Source organism: Prosopis cineraria, unplaced genomic scaffold, assembly GCF_029017545.1.
Source record: "Prosopis cineraria cultivar Desert tree isolate PC_DT_omini unplaced genomic scaffold, ASM2901754v1 PC15, whole genome shotgun sequence".
NCBI classification, from domain to species: Eukaryota; Viridiplantae; Streptophyta; class Magnoliopsida; order Fabales; family Fabaceae; genus Prosopis; species Prosopis cineraria.
This window is the reverse complement of record NW_026555346.1, coordinates 4,477,799-4,491,691: the sequence shown is the minus strand read 5'-3', so window position 1 is coordinate 4,491,691 and position 13,893 is coordinate 4,477,799. Positions and strand designations below refer to the sequence as shown.

Sequence of the window (13,893 nt, the reverse complement as noted above, 5' to 3'; positions counted from 1 at the left end):
AAGCCATAATGTGTAGTACTTAATCAAAAAGAAAATGACGTATAACTTAACAATAGTTATTATATGCCCGAAAAAAAAAGCTTGATCAGGAAGTCGAGCATTTGTTAACAAAGTTTGCTATATTTGTAGCTCAAAAACAAAGTAAAAAAAATTAACCATTTACAGTTTTGCATAGTAAAAATAAAATGCCAACTTAAATTTGAAATTGTGTAAAAGATGAATATCATTCATACAATCGTGTTGCACAAGTTGGCTAATCCTTAACATATACTCCCTCTACCTCAAATTATAAAATTTTTAGACAAAATCTCACGTACCAATAGAATTTATTAAATACATTTTACAATTTTACTTTTCAAGACAAAAATATAAACTTTTAAAAATATCCTTTATTTAATACTCCATTGATAAAAGAACATTGAAGAAAGAGAATATATGGTAAGGATAACATTAAAAAAGTATCATTAATAATACCTTACTTTTATCAAAGTGTCTTATATTTAAAAACGTTAAATTTTTTCTAAAAGTGTCCTATAATTTGAGATGAAGGGAGTAATATATATCACCATGTGCAATGGGTTGGCTAAACACACATATGGCTATATTATAATATTACTTTATTATGACACATACACACATATAGTTATACTATAATACTACTAACTACAGGTTGATCTTTTGACTCTCATAATATTATATGATACACACATATAAATTTAAATAATGATAGTATATAGTCCAAACAATTACACCATAATATGTGACACATGATTAAGAAAGATAAATGAAGTATTACCTAGATAAAGCTATTGTATTTGGCAAAAAAAAGTTTAATAAGGATGTCATTCTTCACTATGTAGTCAACTCAAAAACATTAACAAAAAATCATACATTCGTACCTTAAAAAGTTTTAAAAAAATTGTAAGGTTAGAGGTAATGAGAGATTTATTTGTGCATTGTATTAATAGTATTTGACATCTAAATGAGTAAAATTGAACTAAATAGCTAATTATTAATTTATATTTCAAACAATTTGATTCCCACATAAACTTCTAGTACAAATAACATGCATAATGCACAATATAACTTTGCTACCAATATAATCTTACTTAACTTGGCCCATAAATAAAAGTAATAAAATAATATATAGGTAGAGGCAAGGGGGCTCTTGCCCAACACTTCCATCCAAAAAAATAAGTATATCATACATATTCATACATATAGAAGTGAATTTGGCTCAAGGAAAAATACATGTAAAAACCATTGTCCATAGAATAAAATTATTCTCCAAAGATAAACAACTAAATTGTAGAATCTAGAATACTGTAAAACAACTCTGCAAAGGCTCGTGACTAACTCATCCTATAAACTTGCTCAAGCTAATTTATTTATAGGAATAAAAAACTATTATTGTAACAGGGAATAGTATAGCCACCATACTCACACAGCATTCTTTTAGTCTTTCTCATTTTTCTTTAATGGCTTACAAAAAGCAGCTTGCCTATTTCTATCACCAAACAAAGCTGAAGAGGAACTTTTGTGTCACGAGTCATGATGCCAATCAAAACAACAGACAAATATTGTAAAGAACAAACTGAAAGAAGAAAACAGATCCAGCAATGCATCAATGGAATCGAGGTAGGAACATGCAAGAATATCAGTGTAATTTTAAAGCATGTCCTGGTCAAAATAGGCAAGAGAACATGTGAGATCAGCCCATCCATTGATACAATGTAATGAGTTAAGTCCTGTGTACCAAATACAAACCATGAAAGAGGGCAAAATAGGCTGATGGGACCTTTTTTAAAAAGCAAACAGAAAAATATTACTGTGCAATAGAAACTAACTGATGGATAAACTATGTAACCTTAATATATTACATGCTATCATATTATTTATGATATAGGAAAAGCAAAAAATCAATGCGTAGGTTGTAGATTTCATTACACAATACTCAAGGTGTCCTTCCATATCGCCATCCTTTAAAAAGACATCCTATCAATGGATATATATATATATATATATATATATTGCTAGCTGTAAGCATACATTAGTTTCAATTTAAATAATGACAGAAGGCAGCTCGAAATCTACGGGTGAGATGTCCCTGCTAGTACATTGCACTTCTCTGCATAAAAATAAAAACATGTTCAAAAACAATTTACAAAAACAATCAAGATATGGGGGAGAAAATTCAATATAATAAATATAAATGTTAGATGGTAATATTCTAACTTACTTTGGCTGGACTCTAGTTGAATAATAAGTCTCTCAAGTACAAAAAGATCTGAGCTCTTTGTGGAAAGATCATCTGAACTCTCCTATAATTAATGGACACAATGAAATATATAGATAGAATAAGGAACCACACATTATAATTTATAAAACTCAACTGTTTTAATGAGGGCAGGAAACCATAAATTAACTACAAACATTCTTTCTCTTCATCTTTAACTCCGTTCAGTTTACTGCTTCCAAAGATTGTGGATATCCAGCACTAATCTCAACCTGAAAGGGAGAGAAATCATTTATAAGAAGCCATCTGATGATCCATACAACAAATCAAGTGTTAAACTAATAAAAAGAAGTTAGAAATCAGAATAAAAAATAAAGAGAAGAAAGGACAAGGATAATTCAGGCAAAGCTAATAAAATAGAGCTGTGATATTTGAGGGTGAAGATAAGATTCTAATGATGTCATGGTGGCCACTCAATTTGAAATTCAAATTCAAACTATTAATAATGAATTGGTCACATGTCAGAAGGAAAGTACTACTATGAAGATGTGTGTAATGGGAGTGTCAGTGGAAGTAAGTAATAGACACAACGATAGTTTTTTAGGAGCTAAAAGGAAAATACTACTGTGTAATAGAAAATAACTGATAGATAAAGTATAAAACCTTAATGTCTTATATTCCATCAGATTATATATGATATGGGGACTGATAAAAAATAGGAAGCACATTTCATACTTCAGTGCACAAGGATCAAAGTATCCTTTCATACCCTATATCCTAACAACCATGTCCTATCATACTTAATAAATATGAACCTTTATCAATACATTGAGTAGCCATAGGTGTAAAGCTAATCCTGTAGACTTATATCGGTCAATCAACAGATTATTCATAATCTATAAATAACAAAATCACAAAAGCAATCCTGTAGACTTATATGCTTTTTAAGTACATTTGAAATCCATGTTCTAGCTTCTTCACCCTCCCACACACAGTAGCTACCATACAAATAAATAGAAGATTGAAGAAGAAAAAATAGGGTAAATAACTAATGATTAAGCCTAAAAAAAGTTAAAAGAGAAAGAAAAAGAAAATAAAAGAATCCTTTGAACATGTTCTTACTCCATGTGGTGTTAGTTCAGTTGTTATTCTTCTTCATCATCACCGCTGTGCTTGTGGGTCTGCAGGGACTCGATGCTTTAAACATATTAAGCACCACCAATCCCATCTTCATTAGTTCTAGGTCACCATTGTTGAGTTCAATTATTCCTTCTACATCACTGAGCTTATGTAGAGGACTGGTGATAAAGATAAAGAAACATAACAGACAATTAAATTGATGGGTCAGTTTCTCAACTATTTTAATTATGTAGAGGCAAACCTTTTTAATTATTTAGGAAAGAGGATGGTGACTTGGCTTCATATTTATCTTAAGCAAAGTCAATATATGTCGTGACAAATTTAAATCCTCAATTATTTTGTTACTTATATTTAAGAAAATAGCAGACAGTGATTTGATGGTAAAAGAACATATTATAAAAGTTTAAATGCTTAGGATAATTGAGCTCAGTGTTAGTTCAGTTGTTATTCTTCTTCTTTATCACTGCCGTGCTTGTGGGTCTGCAGGGAGTCGATGCTTTAAACATATTAAGCACTACCAATCCCATCTTCATTAGTTCTAGGTCACCGTTGTTGAGCTTAATTATTCCTTCTGCATCACTGAGCTCATGGAGAGGACCGATGATAAAGATAAAGAAACATAACAGACAATTAAAATGATGGGTCAATTTCTCAACTATTTTAATTATGTAGAGGCAAACCTTTTTAATTATTTAGGAAAGAGGATGGTGATTTGGCTTCATATTTATCCTAAGCAAAGTCAATATATGTCATGACAAATTTAAATCCTCAATTATTCTGTTCCTTATATTTAAGAAAATAGCAGACAGTGATTTGATGGTAAAAGAACATGTTATAAAAGTTTAAATGATACATTTTAAACCATTGGCAGGTAAAGTGATTGGCATATAATTCAAAATAGAGAAAAATGTTCAATCTATCTACCAATCCTTTCAACATAAAATATTGTCAAAATCTTATTAGGACATAAAAATGGCTAATAACATTAATACTTGAGCATAAATACAATAAAAGGGAACGAAGAGAGACCGAGATGACCTCTTTGGTTCCTTGCTCTAGCAATGTCGATGGCAGCAACTCAGCAAGTCCTATAGTTTGAGGTTGATTATTCTGTCTCTTTCTTCTAAAAGAATACATATCATTTCTCCTTCTCTTCACCATAATTCAACATCAATCCTTGATCCCTGCAGAATAATGTAAAAATGACATTTTGATAGTTAAAAAGCCAGATGCAGGGAATATAATAAATGGTTAAGATTTGATACCTTGGTGGCTAGATGATGAAGTTCACAAGTTGTTCCATAGATTCAAACAATGATGACGCCTTTCAGCTCTTTAAGATAATATATATCTTCAAAATACATAAAGCATGTATATTGGCCGAAAGTGTAGAAAAATTGAAGCAGCCCAGGAAGAAAATGGGAGAGATTAAGGATTTTCCTCACGAGTGACGACAGTTTTTTGAAACACAAAAGGCCAAAAAAAAAAAATAGACAATAATTTTCTGGCTTGTCTATGGTGTAACTAAATTTTTGTTACCGACTTCAATTTCCCGTCATGTCCACAGCAGAGCAATGGGATAAGATGTAGAAGGAAAGATGAGAATAGGCAGACAGAGAAAAGGTAGCCTATACCTACAGTAAAGGAAGAGGTGGTCAGAGGAGTCAAAGGATCTGTGGCTTGACAAAAGTAGTGGTTGGAGTTGAAAGAATTGGAGAACCTTTCCTCAAATGTGAGTTGAGTGATTGAGCTTACAGGAGAAGTGAGGATGCCGAGACAGAGCAAATGGGTAGGAAAACAAATTAGTCTAGTTTTGTGTGGTTGAGCGATTAGGCTTGTAGGAGAAGTCAAAAGCCGGGTACTGTTGCCCTCTGAAAAATGATGATAATGCCGTATAAAATAAGCAAGGAAGTCTTATAAAAAATCTTCTCTCAGATCCATGTATTAATTAAACCTCCCCTCGAGCCGTGCGTTGATGGCGTGAAGCTGACACTGCAGCTAAAGTCAGGTACTGTTCATAGAGCTGATGAATAGTGTTTAGTGTCTGGAGCTGTGTTTTAGGAGCGGCTTGTTTGAAATAGATTTGTTATTAAACTTGATTTAAATGCTTTGGTTTAAAATAGGTTTGAAGGGGGTCTTTATTGATCCCCCCCCCCCCGGGCCCAAATTTGCTGCCTCTTTTTTTAAGGGAATAAAAACAAATACTAGCATCCGAAAACGAAGGTGGATCTCTTCTGCGTCCTAGGAGTTGTGCGATTCTGTTCGTCTTTCTTCGGCAAATTCGCTCGCGATCATCGCCTCCTTGAAATGATTTTCGTATCTCTTTAGCCGGCGATTTCCGTTTGTCTCTTCGGCGATCCACTCGCAACAACAAAAGGTGTTTAGTTCTTTTCTCTCTTCTCTCTTCGACGATTGTTGTTTCTCTATTTGCTGATTTTCCTTTCTTCTCGTTCTTTGTTAGCGATTTTGAAGGATTAAAGCCACTATCAGATTTTCTTTAACTGAAATAGTAATACCTACTCCACTTCATTTTGTAAAATTTTTCTGTTAGGATGCAGGTTCGTGTGGCGTCCGCGTTCGGTGCTCAGCGGAAAGATGAGCACCGAATGCTCACCAGGAAGGCGACGCCGTTGATTTACTTTAGGTTCAGATCACATGTAATTCTTTTTCTCGCATTTTCATCTGAAGCTTGAAAGTATGGGGGACCTTGAAGTAGAGGCTGAACGGTGGATGACGGGGCCAACCATGAATTCGTCCGTGGACTTCGGGGGTGATGCAGAATGAGTGACATTCCATGGATTCCTCCCACTTTTCCTTTATTTCGTGTTGGGCTAATCTTATTGAGGCATTTGAATTTTTTTCCCCCTTTATCAATTATAATTTGATTATTATTTTGATAGGAAGTAGAATAAAAACTTTTTTAATGGCTTGTGATTTCTGGTTGATGAGACATTCCCCGTTTCTGGGAATAGTATAATTGGACTTGACTTTGCTGGATTTAAGTTAAACATGTTGCAACAATATTTAAATATATTCTGGAAATAGTTTTCCAGGAGCAAAATTGGACTTGACTTTACTAGATTTAAGTTAAAGATGCTGCAACAATATTTGGATGGCTTTGTGATATTAGCTTTGTTAATCTGGGTTGTTAAATATCGTGACTGGGACTGTTAATCTGGATGGTATGCTGCTAAATTTAATTGATCAATTTTCAAGCATGGATTCTGGTTTTTCTGAAAGATTCTGCTACATTTATTGCTTTCTTATTGCTGTAGGGAGTAATTGTACGTGAAAATTTTCGTGAATAATTGTACATGTTGAACTGAGATGTGCACAACTTGTTCTCTTGCTGAAGCAGATACATAAAAGCAAGACTGAAAGTTGTCAAAAACTGAGCAATGCAAGCTGAAGGCCAGCAAATTAAGAAAGAGATGTCAGAAAGAGAACATTTATTATTTTTATTTTTTGAATGAAATTTATGAGTTGTTTTTTGGTTCCATGTAATTCCAGTAATAATAGCTGCACAAAGTAGTCGTAAATGAAGATTTCAAACGAATAGCGGTATTTATTCATTTTCATATTCTCATCTACAGAAATTGCTTTACATTGGACTCTCGCACATTTCATACATATAGCATTGCTTTCCATTTTACTCTTTTGCACAGTTCAACAAAGTATAGCAATGGCATTTGACTTCATAGGACAGCAGCCATCTACACCTGCAACTTGCAGCACTGTCCAATGCAATCAACCAATCAAAATAGAGCAATTTAATTTCCATTTTTCTCAATCAATATGAAATTGCAATGTCATTTTTTCTCCCTGTAATATCAGATGCAATTAAACAGATTACTTGTGTTGATGCTAATGCAATATAATTTATAGCATGTTGCAGCAAGAGCCATGAATGCCCAAAACACAAGAATTGTGTCTTTATTATCAGACTATTACATTTTATAGATTCAACCTTTTTATCTAATTTTCCAACAACCACAATCATGCATGCTGTAAATTACTTAGTGCTTTTGATTACCCAAAAAAGGTGGTGCTTTACTGATATCTCCCTTGTTCCAACAAACATATTGATGCAGCTGTTTCATGTTATAATGATCCAATGCCCATGAGAGGCAATATATGTTTATTATAGTGATACAACAGATGAACTTTCGATTAAGTTCCGGAAATCTATCAATTTCATCTTAGTACCAAATGAGGGGCAAAAAATTACCAGAAACCAATCATGTGCTATCGATTTCCACAAAATTAAAAAAATTGGAATTTTAGATTCAAAGCCTTGGATCAGTTTCATGACAAAAAAGAGGTTTCAGAAACATCTTACATCATCCTCCGTCAAGACTCCATCGAATTCCCTCGTAGGCTCAAATTGGCAACCCACCCATTTCTACCCTCTACCATGCAAGGGCTTTCAAAATTAAACTTGCAGCGAACACACCAATGTCGATAGTCTTAGATATCATCGGTGAAATTATCTTAAGAATTGGGTGGTGTATTACCTTCACGAAGAAAGTAGAAGAGAAACAGATCGGAGGAGCAGAGAAGGAAAATCGTTGAAGCGAGCAATATCCGTTGTCTACTGCGAGTCTTCATTTTGCTTCAATTAACTGAAGGACGAAAAATCGTTAGGGAGAAGGAGAGAACGCTGAGCCTTATTATTCAAAGAAGGAGAGATAGCGTGCGTTTTCCTTCGATGCATCTTGTACCTGTGTCCATAAAAAACTGACTCAGCAATTTCTTGTTTATATATTTGCTGAGTAAGACTCCGTTAGGACACAACGTTAAATTTTAACACCCTTTGCCATGCTAGAGCCTAATGAGCGTCTGGGGAGCAATGTGTTCAGCAGTTGCAACTTTCAGGAGTGAATTGAAAAAATTAGAATTCCAAGGACCAAATTAACACCTGAGTGAAATTATAAAGACCAAAAATTCGTTTTTTCCTGACTGTAAAAATTTAAAGATAATATAAGAAAATGCTCTCGTACAACCTACAGAGAGTAAACACTAGTTGTATTAAATACCAAAGCCTCAACAATTTCTTTGCGAAGTGCATTATTCTTCCTAAATTCTTCTTTATGGCTGAGAAAACTTGAGCAGACAATAGATGCAATACTTTATTTCCAAAACTTCTGCACATTATGAATGAATTATCAGAAATTCTAGATAGATAAATTACATAAAATACAGTAGTGGATTAAAATACGTGCAACCCAAAAAAGTTGGCAATATTCTAATATATATATGTATATATAATGAAGCAAATACATCACAACGGAATCTCCATTTGCGCAAAAGACATGCGGTCTCATAGAAACCGAGCCAGTCGTGAGAGAGAACCATTACAAACGTTGGAGACTTTCAAAGTAGAAAAAACAAATTCATATATATTAGAAAATTCCAAATGAAGGACATGGAAGTTGGTCTATATTGGGGAATTGTTGTTGGGTGCTGCTACATCACTATACATTGGATTCACGCACGCGAAGAGGGATTGCTTTGATTGCTTTTGCCTTTTTAACTTGACGCCAAATAAGAAAGATCTCAAAGGTATTCGCATCCGGCTTGCGGAGTGTTTCAAAGGGGGCTGATTGTTAATCCCATAGGCTTGGTCCAATTCCGATAGCGTCTTCTCAACTTCATTCTTCAGTCCCTTGACAAGACCTAGACCTGCTTGCAGCTCAATAGCAACCTTGTTGTTCTCCTGTTTCATGTTGGTAATCTCACCTTGAAACTTGGCAGCCTGGTACTCGCTTAACCCTGTGTCAGAGCCTCCGTTGGAGGCTCTGGATATTTCATCTTGGATGTTGCTCAAGGATGAATCTCTACCCTGAAATTCGTCCTGCAATATCGCATTATGTTCTAGCCACAGTGATAACTCCGTTCTTATCTCTCTCAGGTGTCTGAATATAGGCCGAACTTCAGAATGTATGGACTGCTTTGAACTCCCTTCTGCCCTGCTGTTATTCTTTATTTTTGACAACTCCGCTTGTAAGTCCTGGATGGAGTTTTGGAACTTCTGAATCTGATGAACCGAGGTGCTAAACCTCAACCAGAAATCTAGATTCTCCTCCAGCAGATCATCAATATCTGAACGCAGTTTCTGTTCGAAGGGTGAAAGAGCGTGAGGTTTGTCATCAACCTGGTTTTCCCCCACCTTTCCTTCATGCTTTTTGATGGTTGAAATTTCGGAGTCCTGCAACTTAGCTTCTTGTTCTTTGCCTCCTTCTTGAGTTGTATATGTATATTCTGTCATTGCAGTTAACGGAGTTTCATCTGGATTCGCTTCCGGGCATCCCAACTTCTGACGTAAGAAGTTCATCTCTTCATCCTTCATGACGAGAGAATTCTTCAATTCTCTTACCTGACGTGACAACTCAAAAATGCTGTCCTTATTTTTCTTCTCCGCCTCGTTTAGCCTCATTCTTACGTCCCCATAGTTCCTTAAAATTAACGTGTACTCCTCCAACAAAATCTTCTCTCTATCATCTAACCCATTTACGAACATTTGTCTCCAGTTAGGTTGGTCTTCTCCCTCACCACCCCCAACATCGTTTGATTCAGTGTCAACGTTACTTGCTGTCTCAGAACAATCAGCCTTATCCTGCTGCAGTATTTTTTGAATTCCTTCATGCATAAAGTTAGCATTTTCATTCAATTTGAACATGTTCTCTTCGTTTATGACATAGCCAAGATCCGCAGCATCATATTCCCTCTCCTCCTTTGTTGTCTTGAAATCCTTCAAGATTGCTGATTTATCAGCAGACAACTGATCATTATGTTGTTCAGACATCCTTTTTAGTTTACCTTCGTGAGTGCTTTTTGTGTCCTTGTAGAGAACCAAGTTCTCAACTTCCTCATCTTGCTTCACATCGTGCAATCTTTCAGAGAGGTGCTCAAGATTACAGCTAGCCTCAGTGAAGTGTTTTCGGAGGCTACTGTTTTGGTGTTCCACGTTTTTTTGTAGATTTTTAACTTTCCTTAACTCGTCCTCCAGTTCTTTCAACTTATTTTTCATTTTGGTTGAATCTTCTATCAGTATTTCCTTGTCCTCTTGCAATCTTCGTATATTTTTCTGAAGTTCACCCGTCTCTGATCTCAGTCTCTTTACCAGAGCAGTCTGAGAAGAGACTGCAGTTTCCAGGGTAACAACCTTATTTACAAGGTCATCAATTCTTTCTGCCATTTCTGTTACAGTGAGAGAGTTTGTTGAATCTACTTCTAGCTGTTCCTTAATTTTCTCCCTCAACTGTCCCACATCACGTGTCATTTTTTCTAAGCTTACCATCTCTTCATCTATGCTCTTTTTTTCTGATCTGCTGATCTCAGATTTATCCCCATGATCGTCTGAGTCTAAGTAATTCCCATGTTTAGAAAGAAACTGATCTCTAAGGATCTCAAACTCGTCATGAGCTTCCTTAACCTTTAGGTATTCTGCTTTAGCCTCCTCAGATGCTTTTTCTTGAACCTCTTGCAACTTAACCAAAGTCTCATGGCATGATTTCAGAGCCGTGGCTGCCATTAAAGTTCTTGCCTCTTGATCTTCGATGACTGTACCGACGCCAAACTCATCCTGCAGGCTACAAACTCTCTTTTGCATTTCTGTGATCCGGTCCTCGATTTCCCAATACTTATCATAGGAACGTTCATACAAGCTCCTCACAAACTCCTTCTCAGTTTGTAGCCCCAAAATTTCTTTCTGCAGCTTGTCAATTTCTGCAAGCGCTTCACCCATGCTCAGCTCAGAAACTGAAGTTGCCGCATGTCTAGCAGAGCTAGCAGTCTTCTTAGGTGGCCCTTTCCTTGAGTGTAGCATGGAAGGGCTTCTAAAATCTTTCTTTTGACTTCTAGGAACTTCAGGAACTCCAGGTTTAGGTGCCGGGGTTCTTGGGCTGCCTTCATAATCTTCATCCACTGAATACTGAACTTGGTCGGGGAAAACACTAGCAATTGTGCGGTTGGCACTTTGGAGTTCTCTTGATAAATGATCATATCTCTCTGCTAACGCTCTGTATGCCCTGAAAGTCTCTTCCACGAAACTTACAAGTTCAGGCCTCTTCTTGTAGTACATTTCTGCCCGTTGGGCAAACGAGTCCCCATCATCTTCAAGAATTTGAAGGGTCTCTGCGACCTTCTCCTCCATATCTGTTATAAGTGCTTGCGCATTAATAATTCTCTTCAGAAACCAGTTATATATTAGCAATAGGAAAGAGAAGGGCTACTGAACCCAGAGAAGTTAATTAATACAACATTATATATGCTATTATCTTCTTTTAATAGTCTATCAATTCGACTTTCCCAGAATCATCTCCATTAATACTTCATTCTGTTGCTGAGAGAGCGAATGACAACACGAGCAATTTGTTGGAAGAAACTGATGAAATCAATTCGTAAAATACAAATAACCGGAAATCAAGAGATAATGTGAATTTGCGGGTAATTCTGAAATCGCCTGAAATTTGCTTCGAAATAATAAAAATGAAGGATCATATAGAGTGGTCGTCGAGGAAAAAAATTACAGATACTTAACAGACTTGCCTTGGAGGCTTTGTTCGAGCCATTTCGACTGCTTTGTCCGGACGTGGCTAGCCCACCACCATGAATATGCATTGCTTGCCGCCCTTTGCAACATATCGTTCCCTTGGGATTACAATCAAACACTTTCAAGCCATCGAATAAAAAACGTAGACGACGATGACGACGAACGAGACCAAAAAAGAGGACGCGATGATAATCAAATGCGTACAAAATACGCAATCAGAGAAAAGCCGCGATTTTCATGATCATGGAGGTCGAAGAAAGTTTAATTGGAAAAGAGAAGAAGGTTGGTGAAAATGGGGTCTTATGGGGCAGACATGGAGAGGAGGATACTTCGCCGCATACATAGATATCTCGATGCTTTCAGGAACTCAAATTTTGGATTGCTCCGATTGGAGGACCTCTGTGACAAACACTTGCCTAACCCACCCAAAAGCCATGCACGCCCCCTAAATTTCGTACGTAAAATTAATTACTATAGAGTATATAATATATAATTTTATTAGAAAAGTATAGAATGCTTCGCCACCAATAACGAGTTTGCTGTTGCAACTTGTAACTAAAATATAAATTAAAGCACATGTTTTAGTTGCACCGCTTTCTAGATCTCCCATCCTATGGCTGAGGTCATGAGATGGTCATTGGTCGTTTATATTCTTAATCCCTCACTCGTAGATCTATTCATTTTCTCTGGCCAAAAAAAAAAAACATCTATTCATTTTCATATCTTTTCTTGCGCGCGCGCCTTTTTCAAAACAATGTGTGGTTGAGAAATCCAATGAGATAAAGAATCCGAATGAACTTATTTGAATAGATCATTTACAATTATATAACGAAAAAATCACAAAAATCTCACAAAATATATAAATAACAACCATGTCCCTTAAAATATTATACTTACTTTAAAGTCTTTAGGTGCCTTTTTAACATTAATAATTTTATGTTAAATGATTAAATTGTCTCTTGTTTAAAATTAAAAAAATAACCGGTTCATGTAAAAAGTTATGATTTATTATTTAACTCTTGTTATTCATAAATAAAAGTTGTGATTATTTTAATAAAAGCTGAAATTGATTATTTTTAGAATTTAGATTTCAATGGTAAAATAAATTTCATATGAAAAATTATATTTTTTGTCTAATTCTTATAATTTACATAATAAAAGTTGTGATTGATTATTTTCAGAACATGGGCTTCAATAATAAAAGAAATTTTACATAAAAAGTTGTGATTGTTTAAATAAAAGTTTTCATTTTGAATTCATTATTTTCAGAACTTGTTTATCAATCATTAAAAAAAATCACATAAAAGATTGTGATTTCTAGTTTAATTTTTCCTATTCATATAACAAGAGTCATAATTATTTAAGCAAAAGTTATGATTGAAAAAATGTAGTCAAATTTGTTATTTTTATATTAAACAAGGAGTAATTTAATCATTTAACCTAGAATCATTAATGTCAAAAAAATACCCGAAGACTTCAAAGAATTATAATATTTCAAAAGATCTGATTGTCATTTATATATTTTGGTAAGATTTTATTGTCATTGTTTCTTAAATAATATAGTTAGAGTTGTCAAAATATGCCTGTTCAATTTTTATGAACTCAAGCTCATAAGTACTCATATTCCAAATTTTTAATTTTTTAAGCCTGACCCCAATTGACCAGACTTAGAATCAAAGCTGGGAAGTCTACATGTGTTTTTTGTAATTTAAGTTTATGATTAGAGCAAGTAATCTAGCCTGACTCAAATAAACCTAAACTTTTTAAAAAGCTTGCATGACTAAGTTCAACCTCAATTCATTTAGGCTTCAAAAGGCCCAAATACCTGCATTTTTATTTTTAAAATTAATTTTAATTTATTTTTATTTTAAAATAAATTATTTTTATTTTATATAAATATAAATTTTTTTTGGATAGTTAAATAATATATAACACTCAATTTTTTTTAAAAAGCATATGTGGG

The 13,893-nt window shown here is 34.7% G+C and overlaps 1 protein-coding gene and 2 long non-coding RNA genes across 4 annotated transcripts; 1 reads left to right on the top strand and 2 right to left on the bottom strand.

The window, feature by feature from the left end:
• Positions 1–1,265: 1,265 nt before the first annotated feature.
• LOC129294574 (uncharacterized) lies at positions 1,266–5,217 on the bottom strand. 2 transcript variants are annotated; one of them, XR_008589410.1, is made up of 7 exons: positions 5,097–5,217; positions 4,642–5,010; positions 4,415–4,560; positions 3,359–3,534; positions 2,434–2,508; positions 2,240–2,321; positions 1,266–2,128 (listed from the first exon to the last, which is right to left on the bottom strand). It is a non-coding gene; the product is annotated as an uncharacterized LOC129294574 (long non-coding RNA). The 2 variants fall into 2 exon arrangements; XR_008589409.1 differs by having other exon boundaries at positions 1,267–2,128; positions 4,642–5,187.
• A 45-nt stretch (positions 5,218–5,262) lies between these two features.
• Positions 5,263–6,954, top strand: LOC129294573 (uncharacterized). Its single transcript, XR_008589408.1, has 3 exons — positions 5,263–5,384; positions 5,500–5,753; positions 5,928–6,954. It is a non-coding gene; the product is annotated as an uncharacterized LOC129294573 (long non-coding RNA).
• Positions 6,955–8,630: 1,676 nt separating this feature from the next.
• On the bottom strand, positions 8,631–12,318 carry LOC129294775 (protein NETWORKED 2A-like). Its single transcript, XM_054933256.1, has 2 exons — positions 11,927–12,318; positions 8,631–11,533 (listed from the first exon to the last, which is right to left on the bottom strand). The coding sequence occupies exons 1-2, from the start codon at positions 12,018–12,020 to the stop codon at positions 8,814–8,816; spliced, it is 2,814 nt and encodes a 937-aa protein (XP_054789231.1). The 5' UTR covers positions 12,021–12,318; the 3' UTR covers positions 8,631–8,813.
• Positions 12,319–13,893: the final 1,575 nt, after the last annotated feature.